At 45.1% G+C, this 26,150-nt stretch overlaps 5 protein-coding genes across 5 annotated transcripts in view; 1 reads left to right on the plus strand and 4 right to left on the minus strand.

The window, feature by feature from the left end:
- Positions 1-4,378, plus strand: part of LOC147642868 (mitochondrial import inner membrane translocase subunit Tim17-A-like) — a 42,749-nt gene extending 38,371 nt beyond the window's left edge. The window contains exon 3 of the mRNA XM_086838001.1: positions 4,160-4,378. Coding sequence (XP_086694127.1) covers positions 4,160-4,359 — 200 coding nt within the window. The 3' untranslated portion in view covers positions 4,360-4,378. The remainder of the gene's footprint in view (positions 1-4,159) is intronic.
- A 9,418-nt stretch (positions 4,379-13,796) lies between these two features.
- Positions 13,797-15,640, minus strand: LOC147642869 (uncharacterized). Its single transcript, XM_086838005.1, has 2 exons — positions 14,177-15,640; positions 13,797-14,000 (listed from the first exon to the last, which is right to left on the minus strand). Exons 1-2 carry the CDS (start codon positions 15,638-15,640, stop codon positions 13,797-13,799), a joined length of 1,668 nt encoding a protein of 555 aa, XP_086694131.1.
- A 2,979-nt stretch (positions 15,641-18,619) lies between these two features.
- On the minus strand, positions 18,620-19,691 carry LOC147642870 (uncharacterized). Its single transcript, XM_086838002.1, has one exon. The coding sequence runs from the start codon at positions 19,571-19,573 to the stop codon at positions 19,232-19,234; it is 342 nt and encodes a 113-aa protein (XP_086694128.1). The 5' UTR covers positions 19,574-19,691; the 3' UTR covers positions 18,620-19,231.
- On the minus strand, positions 19,585-20,770 carry LOC147642871 (uncharacterized). The gene is made up of 2 exons (XM_086838006.1): positions 19,685-20,770; positions 19,585-19,629 (listed from the first exon to the last, which is right to left on the minus strand). The coding sequence occupies exons 1-2, from the start codon at positions 20,768-20,770 to the stop codon at positions 19,585-19,587; spliced, it is 1,131 nt and encodes a 376-aa protein (XP_086694132.1).
- Positions 20,771-24,361: 3,591 nt separating this feature from the next.
- Positions 24,362-25,903, minus strand: LOC147642872 (uncharacterized). Its single transcript, XM_086838007.1, has one exon. It carries the CDS (start codon positions 25,901-25,903, stop codon positions 24,362-24,364), a length of 1,542 nt encoding a protein of 513 aa, XP_086694133.1.
- Positions 25,904-26,150: the final 247 nt, after the last annotated feature.

The raw sequence follows: 26,150 nt of genomic DNA on the forward strand, positions 1-26,150 counted from the left end.
GGAAAAGTTGCCGGGGTTATTGTAGTGTAAAATACATTAGTGATATTTTCATAAATTTTCGATGGATGGATCGATCCTTGGGGAATCCTGGAGGATTTTGTAATGTATTTTAAGGAGATTCCTCTGAGATTCATGCAGGAATTCCTTTGATTCCTTGGTGATTCGCCCTGGAATTCCCTTAAAATTAGTGTCAAAATTCCGCACCGAATTGCCCCCTTAATAACTACTCTTCAGTACAAAAATTCTTTTCCTGTCCGATTCCTGGTGTGTTCGAAAAACAAAAACAAATCTCATGGGTTTCGGTAAAAGAACTCCGAAACAAAGAAGGCAATGAAAATTTCAAAGCGATTCGGACAGAAAAGTAATTTTGGTACTGAAGGAATATGACAGATTTGGTATTGCCAACTCCCAAGTTATTTTTTATTCCAGACTTCAATAGTATTTATGCCACTTTAAAGCACTTTTATTGACATGAATCAGTTAAATTACACGTTCTCTTTCAAATTTAAACAGTCCGAACTGATGAGCAGTTATATATATAAGCTTCAAATGGCATATGTTCTGTCTCTTTTATCTAAAACTAATGTTATCATTAATCTTAGAATTTAAGAGATCTTAACATGTTTTATCGTAAATATATATATTCAATGTAAGCGTTTAGATTAGTTGAGATTCCGTCCATGGCAATGCAAATATTTCATTCCAATCCTAATTGCATACGTCGTAGTTCATCATATCAATATTTCTAAAGTCTCTAAGCTAAGTTAAGTTTAAGTTTTTTTTTCAGTCTTCAGTTATTTTTTTTAAGGTTTTATCAAAACCAAGTTTCTGAGACTCATATAAAATCAAAATTCGAATTAATTAATAAATACCTGAACTCTTCACTTATGTAACACCCAAAGTATATGTGACATTGTTAGACCATTCTTCTTTTTTGTTTATCTAGTCAAATTGGACATAACCGATAAACGAATTATTAACAATAAAAACAAAAAAATGTATCTTTATTATTTCTTTATCTATCATATAAACTCTTAAAACAACAATGATTACAAATAATATGGGACAGCCAAATAAAAGTATTTATTGGGGGAAGCTATTATTCGCAGCATAGGTAAATTTGGCAACCGAAATGCTAGAACCAGAGAGGGACAGAGGTAGTGGAGCAATAGTAAGCGTTAAAATCTGATCGGAATGCTGAATGATATGAACTTTTTTTTCCACTGCACTTGAAGTGCACAATCCCACGTCGCGTAAAAATAGCTAAGCCGCGGTACACCAAAATCGTGCGAAGAAATTACACCTTTTCTCTATTGGACTCCAGTTTAATTGGAAAAGGTGCATTTTCAAAAATAGCTTGTTAAATAGGGCACAAATTTTTCTTTCTTTACCGCCACGATGTGCGTCAAGTGTACTTTACCCATATCGAAATCAGGGGGGGGGGGGGGGTATATGCAAGTATACATTGATCGTAGATCGACTACTAAACTACCTTCGTTGAACTATCCATAACTTCGTTTATTTTACTATAATCGATATAACTTGGCCACATTATTCTTATGAATTTATATATCGGGTATTTAACATAACAAAAAAAAAAAAAAAAAAAAAGAATTACGAAAAAAACAACTCCAGACAAATTTTAGTTTATAAACAGGTTTCGGTACCAGCCTTTTCTACATAGAATACAATACATAGAAATCACTCTCAGTCGAAGACTTGTGTCACACTTAGACACCCCACAAAAACTTGTATGCAAGCATACGAACACACTAAAGAAAGAAGTACGCAACAAACAGAAGTAATCTCATCTCTCATTGACACCACACATTAACATCAACGTTCAATTCACCTTTTTCATAAGAATTACACCACTATAAAAAAAATACCTTTAAATTGCTTCTTCCCCTTGAATTAATTTATCTCTGTCTTGCCTTAAATGGAATACACATATTTTGCTCTCATAGCATAATGATCCTATATCCTATCCATTTTGACCTATTTAACGAACACATACACATACCTTGTCAAAAGACACATCGAAAAATATCAGACAAATTTATGCCAATATTCCATTTGTCCAAAACAAATGTAGATGTTAAAACATATATATCCAGAATCTTTATTGTATAACTTCAGAATTCATTATCAGATTTTCCTAAAATTTTTATATAACGAAAACACTAGTCTAGTATAAGACGATCTGTCAGTGCCAGAGCGCTGCCGGTATACCTTAGAGTACTTTGTTTATCTTCTATTGCGTTTTTCTCAAAACTACTTTTTTTTTTTAGAACTGTGTACTGTGTGTGTTCTCTACAACATTCTCTCTTGCATGACGTAGCATTTTTTCGATATAATTTTTTTTTTAAGGTTATACATTTTTAAAACAAAAATTTCGTATAAAAAATTGTTTTTTTGTAAAATGCTCTCATTTGCTAAAAAAAAAAATTTTTTTTAACGGCTACGTCATGCTATAGCTATACTTTCATAGTTTATAACAAAATTTTTTTTGGGTTTTAGATAAAAAATGTGTGCAGCATGTACACTATACGACCATTCGTTGAAAAAAGTGCCTTATTTGACTGGCTATGTCTCCGCAAACATGTAATTTGATATACAAATAAATAAATTGTTGTATTTTTAATAACATTGACAAAATTAATTTTTTAAAAACCATCAAATTTTCATGACATTTTTTAAAAATCTAAAATTTTTTTTTAATCAATCTTGATGCCGATATTCTTACGGTCATTTTAAGACATCGGGCTTAAAAATATCTCGTTCTTGTGGATTCTACAGCCATTAGAATTGAGCGCTGCCGGTATACCGTAGAGTACTTTCTTTATCTTCTTTTGCGTTTTTCTCAAAACAACGTTTTTTTAAAACGGTGTACATGATTTCTCAAAAACCGCCGGACCGATTCTCTTCAAATTTTTTACACAGCTTCTCTATAATGCCCTCTATGGCATGACGTAGGATTTTTTCGATATGTTTTTTTGTTTTAAAGTTATAAATTATTAAATCAAAAATTTTGTTAAAAAAAAATATTTTTTTTTTTCAAAGTGCTCCCATTTGCTCAAAAAAAATTATTTCCAAAAACGGCTACGTCATGCTATAGCCATACAGCTTATATAAAATTGTTGTTTTTGAATTTCGGATAACAAATGTGGTGTGCAGAATGTACACAATCCGACCATTCCCTAAAAAAAATCGTTTTTTGACTGGCTATATCTCCGAGGTTCGTAAATATTTTTTTTCTTTCAATAAGTATTTTGTAGTTTAACATATGTACTTTGATGTACTAATAAATAAAAAGTTGTATTCCCAATAACTTAGTCAAAATGAATTTTTGAAAAACCCTCCAATTTTCATGCGTTCAGGGTGGTCTACCCCCTTAACTTTAGTCACGAAAGGTTTACATTATTGTGTTGCGAAATGCGATATTAGCGGTGGTGGCGGTCTGTTTCGGATTGGCTTTAGTGACTCGTTTCTCACAGCAATTCCAGCATTAGGTGTGGATGGGTCTCTGATCGTAATTGTCACTATCGGGATGCTCGGTAAAGGGGCTAAGTTTTTGTATGTCTACCTGCGAGGGAAGTTCTGGGAAGTCATCCGTTTGGTTAGAAGTTTGGAACTCTTGTATATTGCTCTATTTGTGGGACCATATTATTTTCGGTGCAGTCTGACCCTTTGAGTGCGATCTTTGCATCTCGTGCGCATTTAATTAAAATATTTTTCGTATTAATTTTGTTATGTCTCTTATTTTTCATATTACTTCTCCTATGCGTCTATGTTAAAAAAAATTTTTAAACTAAAAATTTCACTGTTATACCTTAGGGTTTTAGAAATTTTGTGAGGCCGGAAATGGGTGGTACCATTCAGTATTGTTACGAAATTTGATAGCTCCAACTATTAATCTCTGAAAAGGACAGACGGACATAAGTGAAACAATTAAGTTTCTGAAAAGTATGACAAAACAGTTTTTTTATGCAAACATGCTTATATTGTAGATTCTTTATTAAACCAAAATCACAATTGTATCCAAATCTTTTATTATCCATTATCACTCAGCGAACATTCTTCGTATTGACTGTAACTGTAATGACATTAAAAAAGATTTGTGCCGTAGTTAATTTCTACAAACTTTTTTTCTTTATAGGTGTTCCAGCAATGGCAGGCAGCGCCATTATAGGTGGTGTTCTATTGGCTCTAATTGAAGGAGTTGGAATATTATTTACGAGAATTTCTGCAGATCAATTCAAAAATCCCGTGCCACCAACCGAAGACCCTTCTGTTCTTGGCGATCCATCAAATAATTTTGCTTTTTCGACAAACGCTAATCAAAAACAGTATCAATAAAATTGTTTTAATATTTTTATACTTATGTTTTAGATGACGTGCCTTAGTGGCACGAGAGATTGTAAGTATGGGAATAATGCATTTTAGAGCCCTGAATGAATATATTTTAGCAGAATAGACCCTATTTGCAGGATAGGCAACAATGTAAACTGCGCAGGTAGTGCAATAGGTTTTCATGTGTCCATATTCTCTGCGATGCTTACATTGAACGGGTAAAAACATAAAATCTTTTAGAATTATAAATAATAAATGAAACAAAAAGTCAAACTAGATAATTCTAAAGCTTCTATTTTGCAAGCGAAATAAGGTTAGGCTCTCATGAGGGCCACGCATAGCTCAATATGCGTGGCCTTCGCTGTCCGGATGTTTTTAATATGGACCTGGAGATTTTCGCGATTATGAAGTTCTTGAAAATCAAGGCATTTTTGAAGAGGGCAAGTAGTTGAACTGTTGTCCTCTTGGAGGCATCTACTAGTTATCCCAGTACTGTGACGCCTGAGTTAGGGCTGCGCACTTACAGATAATATGCTCCAAGGTTTCGGTTGCTTCGGATTCATCACATTCATTCTTGCAGTTGCCGACGTCGGTGATGCCTAGCTTGACTGCATGTGTCGCAACCATGCAGAGTCCTGTCAGTCATTTCGTGGTAGACGCATTACAAACATAGTGACTCAGTTTATCAGTTTTTGCAGGCTGATTATTTTGCTTTTTGCTCGTATGTGTGCTTGTCTCTCCAACTCTCTTTGACGTGTCCTCAGGGAGACGGGAATGTTTTCAATTCCTTAATAAGCAGAGCAGTCCCGTAGCCACTGAGATCTCTCCATAGGCTTGTTGTATTTCGTCTATTCCATGGCTTGCTACCACACCAAGACTCCATATAGCATTGTCGGAGGCACTACCGATATGTAGACCCAGAGCGGGCGAGACTCCATTAGCATCTTCTTGGATGCGTATAGCTATATGGTGGCCTTTTTTACTCTTCCTAGTACATTGGGTTTCCATGCCAGCCATGCCGGTACTGTGACGATTATTTGACTTGCGTTTTCGGGGTCAGCGTGGTCAAATAGATTTTTGGGGAATCAATAGCAGTACTTGTATCTTTTGGAGAAGAGAATAAGGTTTGTCTTCTCCGTTTTGAAAGTCAGTCTTACGTTGTCCGCGCACTTACATATAAGCATTGATTCCATAGCCGAGCTGAGGGTCGAAGAATTATTATATGTGGACGTTAATGCACTACCTAAATGGCTCCCTTGCAAGACGCCAGAAGTAACTCTGAAATAATTAGATAAATTATTCTTAAAGAGAACCTTTTGCATCCTGCCATTCAAATAACTTGATATCCAACTAAGAAGATCGTCAGAGAAATAACTGATCTACAAAGGTGCTGCAAATGAGGATTAATTACGTTTTCAAAAAGTTTTGGAATGGCCGACAACTTAAAGATTCCTATATAATTGTTGGCATTCGATTTGCTACTTTTTTTGTGGAGAGGAATAATAAATGATTCCTTCCCAATAAGAGTAAAGTGTGAGGTTCTTAAGGATAAGGTAAACAATTTCAGAAGGGGATACCTGAGCACACAGGCAGGAATTCCGTCCGGAATAATTAATTTTAGCTTTTAAAATGTGAGCTTCCTTCGTGGAATTCTATCCAAGGTCGTGGCCTGTGTCGAAGGAGGCAGCTGCTGAGTAGTCGATGCGGGTTGTTAAGATCCTAAATCTGCACACGAATTGCGTTTTTTTGGGCCTGGGACATTCATTTAAATGCGTAAATTGGCTATCCATAGCTAAAAACATACGGGTTTTTCGAAAACTCGAAACTCCTTAAAACCGCCCTTGGTTCGCCGCATAAAAGTCTTCATTTCCTTTCTACCTTGAGACAGGCCTCGCAGCAGGCCGGTGTTTTTTTTACTTCGTCCACCGTCAGCTGCAACACCAATGCACATGGCGTGCAAGATGTCGCACAGCCTCCTTGCAGGTTTTTGGGAACAGACGATATTAGAGGACGTTTTATGACTTACCACTGTACTTCTAAATTGCTAACATATGAGAAAGACTCTCTGTCTGTGCGCGATAAATAAGATAAACCGTGCAGCGGCACATAGCAGAGGGAGAGTGCTAAACGACTAAACGGGAAAAGCGCAAAAAATATATATTTAAAGCAAGCGCTAGCAGCACAATTAAAAACTGAGACATAATCTCTTTAAATACACAAATAAAAATAGCTGCATGCACACGAGACAACGTATAGCAGAGTCGAACGCACCACCGATATGTAGACCCAGGGCATCAGAGTGAGTGAGAGGCACCATGTGCTGCTGAGCATCTTCTTGGATGCATATAGCGCAATGATGGCCTTTTCCAGCCTCTCTAGTACATTGGGTTTCCATGCCAGCTTCCCGTCCAATACAGTGCCAAGATATTTTAATTGTGTTTTCGGGGTTAGCCTGGTTGTATTTATTTTTGGGGGGATCTGTGGCGGTACCTTGTATCTCTTAGTGAAGAGAATGAGGTCCGTCTTATCCGCATTGATACTGAGTCCTTCCTTGTACATCCACTCACATATATCCCTGAGTGTTGATTCCGTGGTCGAGCTAAGGGTAGATAGACATACTCCAGTGATAATTATGCTTATGTCGTCATCATAAGCCTTTCCCTCGCACCTCTTGATTAGGTCTTCGACCAAGAGATTCCATAGAAGGGGACTCCACCTTGCGCTCCTTTCACAATGGAATCATACTCTTCCCACTTTCGTTTATAAAAATAAATAGGAATGACTGCCATTCTTAAATCATACCCTTACCTCTGCACAACAAAAAGGAGTGTTTTTAACGATGTGCTCTCCGACTCACATCAGGTGGGCAGAGGTAAGGATAGGTAACTTAACAGATTTTGAACATTTAACTCGCAGGACAATTCAACATGTAACAGAAAATAATACTTAGTGTACATGGAACATAGAACACGGAATGAATCATGCTCGTTAATATTCGTCTTACAGACGTTAAGGGCTATGGGACGAAAATGACGAGAAGGCCTTACAGGGACTGCGAGACGTAATTTGCTTAATAAATACGTGGAGCAAATTTTACAATTAAGTAGCTTAGAAATAAAAATAACGACGATCCATTAGAGTGGGGAGGCTTAAAAGTCTGAGCCTGTCGGCATACGATGGAAGACAACGATGTGGGTCCCACCTTAATCCACGCAGAGCAAACAAAAGGAATTGTTTCTGAACAGATTCAATAAGGTCTTGATACTTTGCATATTGAGGTGACCACACACACGAACAATATTCAAGAATAGGGCGAACGAGTGAGATATAAAGAAGTTTTGATGTATAAGGATCATCAAACTCCTTTGACCATCGCTTAACAAAGGCGAAAACCCCTCGAGCTTTACTAATAATTAGACCAATGTGGTCATTAAAATTAAGGGTGTGGTTAAATAGGACTCCGAGATCTGTTACCGTAAAGATGCGTTCAAGATCGCACGCACCTATAGAGTAATTGGCGAGCAGGCAATTCTTCCGGTAAAATGACATAAAATTGCATTTGGAGTTGTTGCGAAAGAGGAGATTATTGATGCACCAGGATTGCATGTTATTGAGGTCAGTTTGCAAAAGGTTGTGTGAATGAGAGTTCGTCAATGGCAAACATATTTTGACGTCATCTGCGTACATCATCACACTTGAGTGTAGAACCACTTCAGGCAAGTCATTGATGAAGAGGCCGAACAGAAGTGGCCCAAGGTAGAGCACTTAAAGGCAACACGTTGACCGGTTGGATAAATATGTTGCAATCCAGTTAGTCAATAAAGCAGGGAAACCCAAAAGCGTAAGTTTTCTTAGTAATTGTAGGTGATTTACCGAGTCAAAAGCTTTGCTGAAATCGGTGAAGATAACGTCCGTTTGAAAATTTAATTTGAAGCTGTGCTGAAAGGGGGACATAATTGACCGACATTGGTGCTGCAGTTGCGCAGTAATCAGAAGTTGGAATAACTTCGGAATAGCACTAAGCTTTGCAATTCCTCTGTAGTTTTCGATATTAGATTTACTGCCCTTTTTATGGAGAGGAATGATGAAAGATTCCTTCCAACTTTCTGGGAAAAATGAAAGACGAAGCGATATCTAAAAAAGAATTGGCAGAGGTCGGCATAAAGCTCCAGCACAGTTTCTCCAAAACACAGCTAGGAACGCGATCAGGACCAGAAGAAAAGGAAGGTTTTAGTGTCTTGAGGTTCTGAAAAACATCGTCTTCGCAAATAGCGGGCATGACAATGGAATTAGAAAGTGGAAGAGAATAAGGATACGAAGAGGTTGTATTGTAGCCAATGGATGAGTACGTAGACTGGAAAAATTTTGCGACTAGGTTCGCTATATCAGGCTTGTTAGACGCGGACTCAGTATTGAGATGAACACAAGAAGGAAAATTTTGGGATCTTCGTTTTGAATTAACAAACGCGTAAAATTGCTTAGGATTAGCCTGGAACTCATTCCTACACCGATTTAGGTGGTTTCTGTAGCATTCAGAATTGTGGGCTAAGAATTTTGTGCGAGCTGTCAATTATCTAGAAAGGTCCACCTGTGACCCAGTCCTAGTGAATTTCTTGTGAAGCCTAGACTTCAAGTTTTTAAGATAAGAAAATTGACGAGAAAACCATGGGGGCTTGTAAGACGCGTCAGGTGAAGGAAAAGATGGGACATAAATGTCAAAGGCAGAATATAAAATATCATAAAAGCGCATAACCATATTATTGGGGCCTCTAGAGAATCCAAAAAAGTCCAATCAGCTAGGGATAAATAGGAGTTAATGCCATTGAAATTAGCTCTGCGGAAGCAGCGAAAAGTTGTCGGTTCAACTTCTAGACTAGGAAGTAAAGGAAACGACGCTTCAAGAATTATCTCCAGAGTGGGATGATAAGCATCTTCAGATAGGAGATAGGGTCAATTCTTGAGACAAGGGCGTTGGCGAACTCGGACGCAAAGATAAGGTCCAAGATTTTATCACTACAGTTCTTGACGTAGTTCAACTGGCCCAAAGAAAGGTCAATAAGACCTTGGACTAAGTCATGAGCTGCAGTGGGAACCAGAAAATTGGTGTCTGGTGATTGCATCCAAGATATGGAAGGAAGGTTAAAATTTCCCATAGCTATTAAATGGTCATTAACACCCAGAGTTGAGTGAATTCCCTGGACTAAGGTGCTGTAGATGAATAGTAGCGTCAGACCGGGGTGGGATGTAAGAGCATGATACATAGAGAGAATAGTCGTGAACTTGAACACGAACCGCAGCAAACTCCAAAGTATTATCTGAGTAGGTTATGGGAACCAGTTCAGAAATAAGGTCAGATTTCACGGCAATAAGAACGCCGCCGCCAGTACGCATTTGACGGTCGCGCCTATAGACAATATAGTTGCCAGCGAATAATTCGCAATCAGAAACAGAGGACTTAAGCCACGAAAGAAATAACGTTGCCAAGGAGGCACTATTAGCGTGCAGCTTGCTAAGTTTCCCCAACAAACTACGAGCATTCTGATAGTGCAAAGAAAACGAGTTAATTATTTTTTTGGAGGCCTGGTTGAGGGAGTCAGAGGCACTCCAGCCCGAGGGTTGCTCTTGTAATGAAATTCATGAACAATAGCATGTACGGGCCATACGGAAGCATCAAGAACCTTACTATATAACGCGTCGGAAAGTGAAATTTTAAAAGAAGAAATATCTCGTTTCTGTTTAAAATTGAATTTTAAGACAGAGAATTCAGTTAAAGGAACATTCAATTTGTTGCTCAAGTGAATAGCGACGTCTTTCACGGTTGTATCAGGATTAAGGCGAGAGACAAAAACTAGCAACGCCAGCAAGAGGCGCCGGACTCCTTGGGGCGGCACCAGAGATAGTTGAATGGTGTAGTCTGTAGACTAGAAGTCGGAGGAGATGCGATGGTGACCACCGGACCGATCGCAGAGTGAGCATCCTTCTGATGGTTTGAGGCCAGCAGGGCTTTGCTTGCTGCAGCAGCATGCGACGTAGATGCCAGATCCACGTTGGCTGACTGCAATGTCGAAAATGCGACGATATCGGCTAGTTCAGGGCAAGGGGAAGCATTCACTACTTGACCAGATGCAGCGACACCGGCAGCTGAGTCATCGGCCATACCCGTGGTATGACCATTGGGTGGGTTGCGTGGGCTAAACAGCAAAAGGGGGCTCGCAGGGTATGCAACAGGCAAAAAATTATTAGGAATAGGTCCCGTATTGCTATTTGGTGTGACGCTTATCAGTTTCATCGTTTTAAAGAAAGATTCCGTTTTTTGGGAACGGCTTGCCAAATCCTTGAACACAGCCGCCAAAGATTGAAACTCCAGTCCAAGCCAGCGTGATCCCGTATGCGGTCAGCGATGCGCGGGCCAACATGCCCAAGATCTGCACAGCCAGGGTGTGCGGCATTAGTGTACAGCCAACAATAAACAGTGGCTTGCCGCGAAGTAATTTTGCGGCTATGTGGACAATCCGTGACACAAGAGGTTGAAATTATGTTGAAATAATAATAAATCGCTATAAGCACAAGAGATTGTGTGATTGTTCGCGGTTTGCAGATGACTTGCAGTAAACGCACAGCACGAGAAAATAAGGGCGAAAGAATATTTTTTTATATGAGTTGATCCAGATTTTTTGGGTAAATAAAGATTGCCAAAATACTGATCACTTGCCAAAAATTTGGGCTTTTCAGAATAAATATTCACGGTGAAAACTTTAAGCGAAGGTAGAGCGAAGGAAAACACGTCCGACTCGTAGGTAAAGCTTTCTCTGCTTTGGAGCAAGAGTTTCTCCAAGAGCTTCTTTGCGCCCTAATAGAAAAAGAAGAAATAAGCAATAGATAACGAAGAGAACGCTGAAGAGCACAGCAGGTGCAGCGGTACACCTATGCACGCATGATTAGGTGCTAGCGGTATAATCCGAACAGTATGTGTGCTTCTGTTCGCAAGCGCAAGCTTGTTTGGACTTCTTAGCGACGATTAGCACTATCACCCGATGCGAAACAGCGACGCTCACCTTATCCAGACTAAAACCTGCGGAGCACGGAGTGGTCCGGAGTCAAGGTTTGAAACCCAATGCACATGTGATCAATCCGACAGACACCCTAGACCACGTAGGGACAGCCGCCCCCGAATCGACGACACTTATGAGACAAATAACACCCAGGACGAGACCGGAAGAACCTCGCCTTGGCATCGCTATCCATGACACAGAACCACGATACGACCAGGAATACCCAGCACCGTCTGGAAGAAACGTCCACCGAGAATACCCAGCACCGCCTGGACGAAGCAATGACAGTGGAAACACGTTAGGAACACACGAGAAGCGCGGTGATTCGTGCCGAACTTCGCATTGGTAGTACAGCCCATGACGAACCTGCTGCGCAAGCACCAAAGGTGGAAATGGGAACCGGAGCTACTGAACGCGTTCGACCTCTTAAAAACCTTTGCTGGTGCTGGCATGCTCCGACTTCTCTGTCAAAATAACCCTCCAGATCGACGCCAGTAACTACGGACTCTGAGGCTTGCTGACGCAGGTATAGACGGATAGGGTCGGGTTATCGCCTACGTTAGTCAAAAGCTGGACGCGGCAGAAATGTCCGGACTTCATTATCGAGAACTGGGAACTATACTGGCACCTTTCCCACTGCAAGCCTAAGAGCCGCGATTGCCTGGCTCCTGCTACGACCAGGTGACCTCAGGAACCGGAGTCGCACCGCAGACACCTGCCAAGAAGGCTATACAATTGAAGGAGATATTCCAAATAGTAAAAACAAACCAACCAACCAATTGTAAAAACCAACCTTCTCCGAAGCTGGACACCCGCCGTTGGATCGCTTGTCCTCGTGCGGCAGCACCATCTATCGAAGGCCGTTGAAGGATTCGCGCCGAAGCTGGCCACAAAGTTTGATGAGCCCTACAAAGTTTTATAAGTTTATAAGTTTCAGAACTTTGGGCAGGTCGTTTATAAACAATGTAAATAGGGGACCCATGTAGCTACCTTGCGGGACGCCGGAAATAACCTTGAGAACATTAGATAAGTTATTCTTAAAGAGGACTTTTTACGTCCTGCCATTTAGATAACTTGAGATCCAACTAAGAAGATCTGTAGTATGCACACATATTGTATACCCACTGTACCAAGAGTACTTAAAGGGTGCATACTGTAATACTTTGTTGCAGTGTATACATAATTCAAGTGTCCTGGTCATGAACAAAAATGGCCGAAATATGAACCGATCGCTAGTGCTAGCGTCGGCATAATTGTACCACGAACGGACCACATGTGCATATACCTCCCGCTTTAGAAAGCATAGCCTATTTACTTAAACATATACATAGCCGTCTCTCTGCCGCCGTCTGTGGGCCGCGCAGCGACGAGACTTAGCCTTGCTTAGCATTAAAAAGATAATGTAAATCATAAACGATATAAACGTTAGAGCGGCGCCATTGCTGCTCCCACAAACATAAAGAAGTTAACCAACACAAAAACTTATTTGAAATTACTTTATGGCGACCCTTTGAACTTACTTTAGATCAGCCGACAGCTTTAAGATTCCTCTATAGTTGTTGGCATCCAATTTGCTACATTTTTGTGGAGAGGAATAATAAACGATTCCTTCCAAATTAGGGGAAAGTGGGAAGTTTCTAAGGATAAGGTAAACAATTTCAGAAGGGGATTGCACAACATCTGAGCACAATAAAGATCGATTTGGATATGTTCACTTGGAAAGGTGAAAGATATGTGAGTTTCAATTAAGTGGCGAAAATGTGGAATGATTCGATTCGAATGGTCGATTGAGCCAATCTGGCAGGCAATAAATATAAAATTAAAGGTTAAAATTTAATTCATATTTTTGTTTATTTTGAAAACTAAAATCCCGCCAATATTTATTTTGATGCTACAAGTGAGTGAATTTCACTTAATTTTTCTGTCCACACCTAAATATATTTTCCCGCACTCTTTAGGCGTTTGCTTCTGCTTTCTAAAAGTTAAAGTTTTGCGATTTATTCTGAAATAAGTGTTAACCTAAGTCAAAGTTGGTATGTATTTAATAAAAAAAACATGTGTGTTTCTTGTGTTTGTTTGTTTTCGTGGTAAATCGATGTAGAAGTTAATATTTCATTTGCAGTAGCATTACTTACATACCTCAGACTTTCGTGGAATAGTGTTTATAGAAATAGCTTTTGTGAATCGTCCAGTGTCTAAATGAGGTGCTACCAGCTGCTACCCTATAGCTTATTATATTTTATTGGTACAATGAATAGTTGTGTCCCCTTGTATTATTAGCAAGAGGTCATTGTAAGAGGGGTTCCCAGGCAAGATCAAACACAAAACGAATAAATTCAATATTTAATTTAAGCTTCTATATACAGGCGTGTGTGTGTTAATAATACGGCGTTAGATCGGCGGCGTGCGTTCCTCGTCGTTCGCAAATGCAGACTGTTCTTCTCCTCTCATTCCATCTCTCTCGTATGCACTATCCAACACCGAGCGAGCGACCAGCCGAACGCCGCTCTCCCGCACAATGGGACAAGCGACCAAACCAAACATGCCGCCAGCCAATGCTAGACTAAGCATGAAACATCTCCACTTGTCCAGATCCTGCACGGTGGTAGGCGGGGTAGAATCTAGTATGGAGAAATGAGACAAGAAACGTGCGCAAGAAACAATTCATTATGGTTGAGGTGCGCAAAGTGAGAGCTCTAAGAACGTATCGGCAGTGGACAAAGTTTTGACACTGACCGTTTTAAATGGCCTTGCTTGGTTTTAAGCGTTACAACCCGGACCAACGCGTCAGTCCCTGGGTGCAACTCCACGACGCGCCCCAGTAGCCATTGCGACGGCGGAAATCGGTCATCCTTGATGATGACAAGGTCGTGGAGCTGAATGCCCTCAGTCTCCTGACACCACTTGGGTCTCTGCTGCAGATTGGCTAGCCAGTCTCGACTCCAAGCCTTCCAGAAATGCCTTATCATGGATTGCTGGACTAGAAACTGCTCCACGAAGGACTTGGACTGAGGTCGATATTCCGGAGGCGCCAGCATGGAGTCTCCAATCAAAAAATGCGCCTGTGTGAACACCTCGAGATCATCTGCATCAGCTGTGAGAGGGCAGAGCGGTCGGGAGTTGAGGCACGTCTCTATGCTTATGAGCACTGTTGACAACTCCTCATAGGTGAGCCTCCGATCCCCAATGATCCTCTTGAGATGATGTTTAACCGCCTTCACATTAGCCTCCCACAGCCCGCCAAAATTGGGCGACTGCGGAGGATTAAAGTGCCAGGTGGTCCGCTGCGAAGCGAGCTTGGGGGCTATGAGCTTCTCATAGTCCTCCTGAAGCTTACCGCAGAATGCCTTCATCAGATTATCCGCGCCGACAAAGTTGGTTCCGTTGTCACTGTAGAGATGTTGAACGATCCCTCGCCGACCGGTAAACCTTCCCAGAGCTAGAAGAAAATGCTCCGTGGTGAGGCCTGTCACCGCTTCTAGATGCACTGCCTGTGTTGCAAGGCAAATGAAAACGGCGATGTATCCCTTGTAAACGGCAGTTCCTCGCAACCGTGCTGCCTTCAGATCTATAGCGCCTGTGTAATCAACTTCAGTCGCCAGGAATGGCCGACTAGGGGGGTTCACTCTGTGTATCGGCAAATCTCCCATAAGCTGTGCCGACGTGATTGGCCGGGCCCGAAAGCACTTCACACATTTCCGTACAATAGATCGCACCGCCTGCCTTCCTGTCAGTATCCAGAACCGTTGGCGAGTGTGCGCCAGAGTAAGCTGCGCACCTCCGTGCAGAGTCAAGATATGCGAATAGCGTATTACTAGTTGTGTAAAATGATGAGAGCTTGGAATGATAATTGGATGGCGACGCTCGTGCGACAGACCAGAATGGCGCAATCGCCCCCTTACTCGCAGTATGCCCTCTACTAAGATCGGTGACAAGCTCGAGAGCTTACTTCTGGAGGGCAGCCGCTTAGAATTTTTTACTGCGGTCAGCTCCGACGCGAAAGACTCCCCTTGGACGATGCGCACGATAGCGAATAGAGCATGGTCGAGCTCTTCGATGCCTAGGGGACCGGTGCGCCTCTCTCCTTTTCCGGCAATATTGGACTTGAACCGAAATACGTACGCTACGACTCTCACGGCCTGGGTGAAACTCGAAAATCTCTCAATCAACGATGGCAGCGGGACTGTGTGGTGAACGCGAACTTTATCCGTCTTCGCCTCTAAGGCGGCATTCATGTCGGCCTGACCGACCTCCGTCGAGGCCCAGTCACCATGACAGCGTGTAAGCCACTCCGGGCCTCGCCACCACAAGCTATAGCCCGCTAGCTCACCCGGAGATAGCCCTCTTGTCGCACAGTCTCCTGGGTCCCGCTAGTCCCTACATGGCCTCATTGTGATGGCGTAGAATGATCCAGAATAAAGGCGACCCTGTTAGCGACGAAAGTCTTCCATCTATTGACGTCCCCGTGTAGCCAATGCAGAAGAATTGTAGCATCCGTCCAGTAAAAGGTCTGGATTGGGAGGTCATTTATCCACCTGGCCGCGGTTAACCATTTCATTTGGTAGGAGTAACCTTTGACTTTGCGGCCAACAAAGAGGCGTAGCACGTTCCATCTTGGTGCTGGAGCCTTAAATAAGTCGCAGCTGCATAGGATGTCGACGACCCGTCACAAAACGCGTGAAGCTGAGCCGAAACTATGGCTCCAGGAGAATAATGAATCTACCGCTGTATACTAATATCGCCGATCCTTAGCAAGCCGTCCCGAAACGCTTGCCACCGTCGTCCCAATCCAGAGTTGCCATGGTTCCGTCTGCATTTGTTTTCTTCGCCATAGTTACGTCCTTCAGTATTAACTTTCCCGAGATGATGACCGACGCGATGAGTCCCAGCGGGTCAAACAGCTTTGCTATGCTCAATAGAATCATCCTTTTGGTTAGGCTATCCGGTATCTCAAAATTGATCCGAAATTTGAAACAGTCTTTATTTGGAAGCCAATACATTCCTAGCGCCTTGATAGGATCCGTGGTGTCCCAGTTTAATGGTGTCTGACTGCACTGATGCTCCAACGGAATAGAGAGCAGGATACTCGCTTCATTGCTGGACCATTTCCGCAACTCCATGCGTGCGGATTTTATCGCCCCCGCCACCTGGGTCCTCTTGTCTTCCGTCTCTTCTATCGAATGTCCTCCGGAAAGAATGTCGTCCACGTATATCTCATGCATCAACACCTCTTCCGCTTTAGGAAATGAACGCCGTTCATCCTTCGCTAGCTGTTGAATGACCGTGATGGCCGTGAAGGGCGCTGAAGCCGTTCCGAACGTTAGCGTCGACAATGCATAAACGTGGATCGATCCATCCGCCGCCCTCCATAAAATCCGCTGATATTGGGCGTCGACGACAACCAACCCCGGGGCCGACCCCAAAAATGGACGCTCGGGTACTGGCCCGCGTCAGATGCAGGGACTGTACGACGTGCTCAGATACTATAGTTGCCTCAGATCCTTGATCAATGAGAGCATTAATGATGGCTTGCAGCCCGTTGACCGGATTTCGCACGGTGATACGAGCAGTGGCGAGAAGTACGCTCCTCGAAGAAACATTCGGCGACGTTGCCGAATGGCATCTGTAAGATGCGCTTGGGTTTTGACTCGAACTTGACCGCCGGCTCTGCTGAGATATGTTCTCCGTGGCTGTGGGTGCACTAAGATGCGGGGTTGAAGGCCAGACCGGCTGAGCCATTACTGGGAAGTGCAACAGGGTGTGATGGCGCTGCCCACATACTTGGCAGCTCTTGTTGCTGGTGCAGCGCGGCAGCGCATGTGACTTGCTCAAACAATTAATACATAATTTCGCTCTGCTCACTATATCCTTTCTCTGATAGCAGTCCAAGGCCAGAAAGGCTGTGCAACGACGCAGAATATGGTCGCAGTGGTAGCAGGCGCTATTCGCCCGTGCTAAGCGCTCCTGTGCATTATGCACTCGCACTCGTTTGCTCGGGTCGGTGGATCCTGGGCCAATATTGGAGTCGTACGAAGAGCTTCGGTTCTCAATCGCATCCATTATAATCAGCCGATCATTCAAAAATGATTCCAATTCCTTGTAGGTCGGAACGGCGGCGCCGCTTCCTTGATGATGCTCCCAAGCGCTATGGGTCTCCTTGGGCAGCTTCGATGCTACGTAATGCGCCAACCAGTGCTGCGATTCCCCGTCCAAGGCTTGAACGCGGCGGAATGCAGCCAGGCAAACATTGACCGTGCTTAACATCGATCTTATTAATTCTGTACTATCTCTTTGCAACCTGGGCAAAGCGTAGATAGCGTTCATGTGGTGAGAAAAGACGAGACGAGGATTATTATACCTTTTAATCATCATTCCCCACGCCACGACGTAGTTTGACTCCATGAACTGCATTTCTCGGATGTCATTATCGCGCCCTAGTGGCAACGACTCTTTGAGAAAGTGTAACCGTTGAACATTACTCAAATTGTTGTTGTTGTGTATGAGGCTCATGAAGGCGTCATAATATCCTGGCCAGCTCACACACTCACCGGAGAACTTGGGAACTGCCATCTGTGGCATATTCAGTCGCACTTCCGGGTCGGCGCCCCCACCTGTTGGGGGCGGCGGTGCCGGAATCTCGAATCCAAGTTTGTCCAAGTCCTCCGCGATGGCGCAATAGGCGTTCATATAGCGCTCTTCAAATTCCGATAGGAAATTTTTCCCGGCATAGCTTGAGCCCGCAAACCCTTCTAGATTCACGATCACGGAATCCGTCTCCCGAAACGCGTTCCTAATTTCTTCCACTTGTTCCAGACCCTTCTTTAGATAAATTCTTGTTTTCCTGGATGGCGAATCCTTCTTAAAATTCTGCAAGACCGATTTGAGAGATTGGTAACGATTTGCCTGCAAATTTGCTAACTGCACCAAAGTCGGAGCCTCCGAATCAGATTTCATGCTGCCGAACGTAAAACAAACTTAGCGCAACTCACCAACCCAAAATCATGTAATTTAAAAATTCGGTAAATTCTTGTCTCGCACGCAACTTGTCCACTTACTCCGTTTACACACAAGATTCCACCCTCCAGAAGCAGCGAAAAACCAAAAAGAAACGTCTCGAAAGTTCCGTGACCTGCAGCTGCGGCGTCTATGTATCGTCGTTTCCTCTCCCGTGTTTCGAGAGGCCGGGAACAAGCGCAGAAGAAAATCGTCTCGACAATTCCGAAAACCGCCGTTGTTGCGCCTATGTATCGCTTTCCTCTTTTCAGGAAATTCGCCGAGCCGACTTGCAAACTTAACGCGGCCGCGATCTAACGAAATCTATTTACACACCAAATTGCCAACTTTAACGTTTTAACTTGCAGGTTCCCCTCATGGGCCACCATGAATAGTTGTGTCCCCTTGTATTATTAGCAAGAGGTCATTGTAAGAGGGGTTCCCAGGCAAGATCAAACACAAAACGAATAAATTCAATATTTAATTTAAGCTTCTATATACAGGCGTGTGTGTGTTAATAATACGGCGTTAGATCGGCGGCGTGCGTTCCTCGTCGTTCGCAAATGCAGACTGTTCTTCTCCTCTCATTCCATCTCTCTCGTATGCACTATCCAACACCGAGCGAGCGACCAGCCGAACGCCGCTCTCCCGCACAATGGGACAAGCGACCAAACCAAACATGCCGCCAGCCAATGCTAGACTAAGCATGAAACATCTCCACTTGTCCAGATCCTGCACGGTGGTAGGCGGGGTAGAATCTAGTATGGAGAAATGAGACAAGAAACGTGCGCAAGAAACAATTCATTATGGTTGAGGTGCGCAAAGTGAGAGCTCTAAGAACGTATCGGCAGTGGACAAAGTTTTGACACTGACCGTTTTAAATGGCCTTGCTTGGTTTTAAGCGTTACAACCCGGACCAACGCGTCAGTCCCTGGGTGCAACTCCACAACGCGCCCCAGTAGCCATTGCGACGGCGGAAATCGGTCATCCTTGATGATGACAAGGTCGTGGAGCTGAATGCCCTCAGTCTCCTGACACCACTTGGGTCTCTGCTGCAGATTGGCTAGCCAGTCTCGACTCCAAGCCTTCCAGAAATGCCTTATCATCGATTGCTGGACTAGAAACTGCTCCACGAAGGACTTGGACTGAGGTCGATATTCCGGAGGCGCCAGCATGGAGTCTCCAATCAAAAAATGCGCCTGTGTGAACACCTCGAGATCATCTGCATCAGCTGTGAGAGGGCAGAGCGGTCGGGAGTTGAGGCACGTCTCTATGCTTATGAGCACCGTTGACAACTCCTCATAGGTGAGCCTTCGATCCCCAATGACCCTCTTGAGATGATGTTTAACCGCCTTCACATTAGCCTCCCACAGCCCGCCAAAATTGGGCGACTGCGGAGGATTAAAGTGCCAGGTGGTCCGCTGCGAAGCGAGCTTGGGGGCTATGAGCTTCTCATAGTCCTCCTGAAGCTTACCGCAGAATGCCTTCATCAGATTATCCGCGCCGACAAAGTTGGTTCCGTTGTCACTGTAGAGATGTTGAACGATCCCTCGCCGACCGGTAAACCTTCCCAGAGCTAGAAGAAAATGCTCCGTGGTGAGGCCTGTCACCGCTTCTAGATGCACTGCCTGTGTTGCAAGGCAAATGAAAACGGCGATGTATCCCTTGTAAACGGCAGTTCCTCGCAACCGTGCTGCCTTCAGATCTATAGCGCCTGTGTAATCAACTTCAGTCGCCAGGAATGGCCGACTAGGGGGGTTCACTCTGTGTATCGGCAAATCTCCCATAAGCTGTGCCGACGTGATTGGCCGGGCCCGAAAGCACTTCACACATTTCCGTACAATAGATCGCACCGCCTGCCTTCCTGTCAGTATCCAGAACCGTTGGCGAGTGTGCGCCAGAGTAAGCTGCGCACCTCCGTGCAGAGTCAAGATATGCGAATAGCGTATTACTAGTTGTGTAAAATGATGAGAGCTTGGAATGATAATTGGATGGCGACGCTCGTGCGACAGACCAGAATGGCGCAATCGCCCCCTTACTCGCAGTATGCCCTCTACTAAGATCGGTGACAAGCTCGAGAGCTTACTTCTGGAGGGCAGCCGCTTAGAATTTTTTACTGCGGTCAGCTCCGACGCGAAAGACTCCCCTTGGACGATGCGCACGATAGCGAATAGAGCATGGTCGAGCTCTTCGATGCCTAGGGGACCGGTGCGCCTCTCTCCTTTTCCGGCAATATTGGACTTGAACCGAAATACGTACGCTACGACTCTCACGGCCTGGGTGAAACTCGAAAATCTCTCAATCAACGATGGCAGCGGGACTGTGTGGTGAACGCGAACTTTATCCGTCTTCGCCTCTAAGGCGGCATTCATGTCGGCCTGACCGACCTCCGTCGAGGCCCAGTCACCATGACAGCGTGTAAGCCACTCCGGGCCTCGCCACCACAAGCTATAGCCCGCTAGCTCACCCGGAGATAGCCCTCTTGTCGCACAGTCTCCTGGGTCCCGCTAGTCCCTACATGGCCTCATTGTGATGGCGTAGAATGATCCAGAATAAAGGCGACCCTGTTAGCGACGAAAGTCTTCCATCTATTGACGTCCCCGTGTAGCCAATGCAGAAGAATTGTAGCATCCGTCCAGTAAAAGGTCTGGATTGGGAGGTCATTTATCCACCTGGCCGCGGTTAACCATTTCATTTGGTAGGAGTAACCTTTGACTTTGCGGCCAACAAAGAGGCGTAGCACGTTCCATCTTGGTGCTGGAGCCTTAAATAAGTCGCAGCTGCATAGGATGTCGACGACCCGTCACAAAACGCGTGAAGCTGAGCCGAAACTATGGCTCCAGGAGAATAATGAATCTACCGCTGTATACTAATATCGCCGATCCTTAGCAAGCCGTCCCGAAACGCTTGCCACCGTCGTCCCAATCCAGAGTTGCCATGGTTCCGTCTGCATTTGTTTTCTTCGCCATAGTTACGTCCTTCAGTATTAACTTTCCCGAGATGATGACCGACGCGATGAGTCCCAGCGGGTCAAACAGCTTTGCTATGCTCAATAGAATCATCCTTTTGGTTAGGCTATCCGGTATCTCAAAATTGATCCGAAATTTGAAACAGTCTTTATTTGGAAGCCAATACATTCCTAGCGCCTTGATAGGATCCGTGGTGTCCCAGTTTAATGGTGTCTGACTGCACTGATGCTCCAACGGAATAGAGAGCAGGATACTCGCTTCATTGCTGGACCATTTCCGCAACTCCATGCGTGCGGATTTTATCGCCCCCGCCACCTGGGTCCTCTTGTCTTCCGTCTCTTCTATCGAATGTCCTCCGGAAAGAATGTCGTCCACGTATATCTCATGCATCAACACCTCTTCCGCTTTAGGAAATGAACGCCGTTCATCCTTCGCTAGCTGTTGAATGACCGTGATGGCCGTGAAGGGCGCTGAAGCCGTTCCGAACGTTAGCGTCGACAATGCATAAACGTGGATCGATCCATCCGCCGCCCTCCATAAAATCCGCTGATATTGGGCGTCGACGACAACCAACCCCGGGGCCGACCCCAAAAATGGACGCTCGGGTACTGGCCCGCGTCAGATGCAGGGACTGTACGACGTGCTCAGATACTATAGTTGCCTCAGATCCTTGATCAATGAGAGCATTAATGATGGCTTGCAGCCCGTTGACCGGATTTCGCACGGTGATACGAGCAGTGGCGAGAAGTACGCTCCTCGAAGAAACATTCGGCGACGTTGCCGAATGGCATCTGTAAGATGCGCTTGGGTTTTGACTCGAACTTGACCGCCGGCTCTGCTGAGATATGTTCTCCGTGGCTGTGGGTGCACTAAGATGCGGGGTTGAAGGCCAGACCGGCTGAGCCATTACTGGGAAGTGCAACAGGGTGTGATGGCGCTGCCCACATACTTGGCAGCTCTTGTTGCTGGTGCAGCGCGGCAGCGCATGTGACTTGCTCAAACAATTAATACATAATTTCGCTCTGCTCACTATATCCTTTCTCTGATAGCAGTCCAAGGCCAGAAAGGCTGTGCAACGACGCAGAATATGGTCGCAGTGGTAGCAGGCGCTATTCGCCCGTGCTAAGCGCTCCTGTGCATTATGCACTCGCACTCGTTTGCTCGGGTCGGTGGATCCTGGGCCAATATTGGAGTCGTACGAAGAGCTTCGGTTCTCAATCGCATCCATTATAATCAGCCGATCATTCAAAAATGATTCCAATTCCTTGTAGGTCGGAACGGCGGCGCCGCTTCCTTGATGATGCTCCCAAGCGCTATGGGTCTCCTTGGGCAGCTTCGATGCTACGTAATGCGCCAACCAGTGCTGCGATTCCCCGTCCAAGGCTTGAACGCGGCGGAATGCAGCCAGGCAAACATTGACCGTGCTTAACATCGATCTTATTAATTCTGTACTATCTCTTTGCAACCTGGGCAAAGCGTAGATAGCGTTCATGTGGTGAGAAAAGACGAGACGAGGATTATTATACCTTTTAATCATCATTCCCCACGCCACGACGTAGTTTGACTCCATGAACTGCATTTCTCGGATGTCATTATCGCGCCCTAGTGGCAACGACTCTTTGAGAAAGTGTAACCGTTGAACATTACTCAAATTGTTGTTGTTGTGTATGAGGCTCATGAAGGCGTCATAATATCCTGGCCAGCTCACACACTCACCGGAGAACTTGGGAACTGCCATCTGTGGCATATTCAGTCGCACTTCCGTGTCGGCGCCCCCACCTGTTGGGGGCGGCGGTGCCGGAATCTCGAATCCAAGTTTGTCCAAGTCCTCCGCGATGGCGCAATAGGCGTTCATATAGCGCTCTTCAAATTCCGATAGGAAATTTTTCCCGGCATAGCTTGAGCCCGCAAACCCTTCTAGATTCACGATCACGGAATCCGTCTCCCGAAACGCGTTCCTAATTTCTTCCACTTGTTCCAGACCCTTCTTTAGATAAATTCTTGTTTTCCTGGATGGCGAATCCTTCTTAAAATTCTGCAAGACCGATTTGAGAGATTGGTAACGATTTGCCTGCAAATTTGCTAACTGCACCAAAGTCGGAGCCTCCGAATCAGATTTCATGCTGCCGAACGTAAAACAAACTTAGCGCAACTCACCAACCCAAAATCATGTAATTTAAAAATTCGGTAAATTCTTGTCTCGCACGCAACTTGTCCACTTACTCCGTTTACACACAAGATTCCACCCTCCAGAAGCAGCGAAAAACCAAAAAGAAACGTCTCGAAAGTTCCGTGACCTGCAGCTGCGGCGTCTATGTATCGTCGTTTCCTCTCCCGTGTTTCGAGAGGCCGGGAACAAGCGCAGAAGAAAATCGTCTCGACAATTCCGAAAACCGCCGTTGTTGCGCCTATGTATCGCTTTCCTCTTTTCAGGAAATTCGCCGAGCCGACTTGCAAACTTAACGCGGCCGCGATCTAACGAAATCTATTTACACACCAAATTGCCAACTTTAACGTTTTAACTTGCAGGTTCCCCTCATGGGCCACCATGAATAGTTGTGTCCCCTTGTATTATTAGCAAGAGGTCATTGTAAGAGGGGTTCCCAGGCAAGATCAAACACAAAACGAATAAATTCAATATTTAATTTAAGCTTCTATATACAGGCGTGTGTGTGTTAATAATACGGCGTTAGATCGGCGGCGTGCGTTCCTCGTCGTTCGCAAATGCAGACTGTTCTTCTCCTCTCATTCCATCTCTCTCGTATGCACTATCCAACACCGAGCGAGCGACCAGCCGAACGCCGCTCTCCCGCACAATGGGACAAGCGACCAAACCAAACATGCCGCCAGCCAATGCTAGACTAAGCATGAAACATCTTCACTTGTCCAGATCCTGCACGGTGGTAGGCGGGGTAGAATCTAGTATGGAGAAATGAGACAAGAAACGTGCGCAAGAAACAATTCATTATGGTTGAGGTGCGCAAAGTGAGAGCTCTAAGAACGTATCGGCAGTGGACAAAGTTTTGACACTGACCGTTTTAAATGGCCTTGCTTGGTTTTAAGCGTTACAACCCGGACCAACGCGTCAGTCCCTGGGTGCAACTCCACAACGCGCCCCAGTAGCCATTGCGACGGCGGAAATCGGTCATCCTTGATGATGACAAGGTCGTGGAGCTGAATGCCCTCAGTCTCCTGACACCACTTGGGTCTCTGCTGCAGATTGGCTAGCCAGTCTCGACTCCAAGCCTTCCAGAAATGCCTTATCATCGATTGCTGGACTAGAAACTGCTCCACGAAGGACTTGGACTGAGGTCGATATTCCGGAGGCGCCAGCATGGAGTCTCCAATCAAAAAATGCGCCTGTGTGAACACCTCGAGATCATCTGCATCAGCTGTGAGAGGGCAGAGCGGTCGGGAGTTGAGGCACGTCTCTATGCTTATGAGCACCGTTGACAACTCCTCATAGGTGAGCCTTCGATCCCCAATGACCCTCTTGAGATGATGTTTAACCGCCTTCACATTAGCCTCCCACAGCCCGCCAAAATTGGGCGACTGCGGAGGATTAAAGTGCCAGGTGGTCCGCTGCGAAGCGAGCTTGGGGGCTATGAGCTTCTCATAGTCCTCCTGAAGCTTACCGCAGAATGCCTTCATCAGATTATCCGCGCCGACAAAGTTGGTTCCGTTGTCACTGTAGAGATGTTGAACGATCCCTCGCCGACCGGTAAACCTTCCCAGAGCTAGAAGAAAATGCTCCGTGGTGAGACCTGTTACCGCTTCTAGATGCACTGCCTTTGTTGCAAGGCAAATGAAAACGGCGATGTATCCCTTGTAAACGGCAGTTCCTCGCAACCGCGCTGCCTTCAGATCTATAGCGCCTGTGTAATCAACTCCAGTCGCCAGGAATGGCCGACTAGGGGGGTTCACTCTGTGTATCGGCAAATCTCCCATAAGCTGTGCCGAAGTGATTGGCCGGGCCCGAAAGCACTTCACACATTTCCGTACAATAGATCGCACCGCCTGCCTTCCTGTCAGTATCCAGAACCGTTGGCGAGTGTGCGCCAGAGTAAGCTGCGCACCTCCGTGCAGAGTCAAGATATGCGAATAGCGTATTACTAGTTGTGTAAAATGATGAGAGCTTGGAATGATAATTGGATGGCGACGCTCGTGCGACAGACCAGAATGGCGCAATCGCCCCCTTACTCGCAGTATGCCCTCTACTAAGATCGGTGACAAGCTCGAGAGCTTACTTCTGGAGGGCAGCCGCTTAGAATTTTTTACTGCGGTCAGCTCCGACGCGAAAGACTCCCCTTGGACGATGCGCACGATAGCGAATAGAGCATGGTCGAGCTCTTCGATGCCTAGGGGACCGGTGCGCCTCTCTCCTTTTCCGGCAATATTGGACTTGAACCGAAATACGTACGCTACGACTCTCACGGCCTGGGTGAAACTCGAAAATCTCTCAATCAACGATGGCAGCGGGACTGTGTGGTGAACGCGAACTTTATCCGTCTTCGCCTCTAAGGCGGCATCATTCATGTCGGCCTGACCGACCTCCGTCGAGGGCCAGTCACCATGACAGCGTGTAAGCCACTCCGGGCCTCGCCACCACAAGCTATAGCCCGCTAGCTCACCCGGAGATAGCCCTCTTGTCGCACAGTCTCCTGGGTCCCGCTAGTCCCTACATGGCCTCATTGTGATGGCGTAGAATGATCCAGAATAAAGGCGACCCTGTTAGCGACTAAAGTCTTCCATCTATTGACGTCCCCGTGTAGCCAATGCAGAA

The sequence above is a fragment of the Drosophila serrata genome, unplaced genomic scaffold (genome assembly GCF_035046125.1).
Source record: "Drosophila serrata isolate PLE 108 unplaced genomic scaffold, ASM3504612v1 contig_342, whole genome shotgun sequence".
Taxonomy (NCBI): Eukaryota; Metazoa; Arthropoda; class Insecta; order Diptera; family Drosophilidae; genus Drosophila; species Drosophila serrata.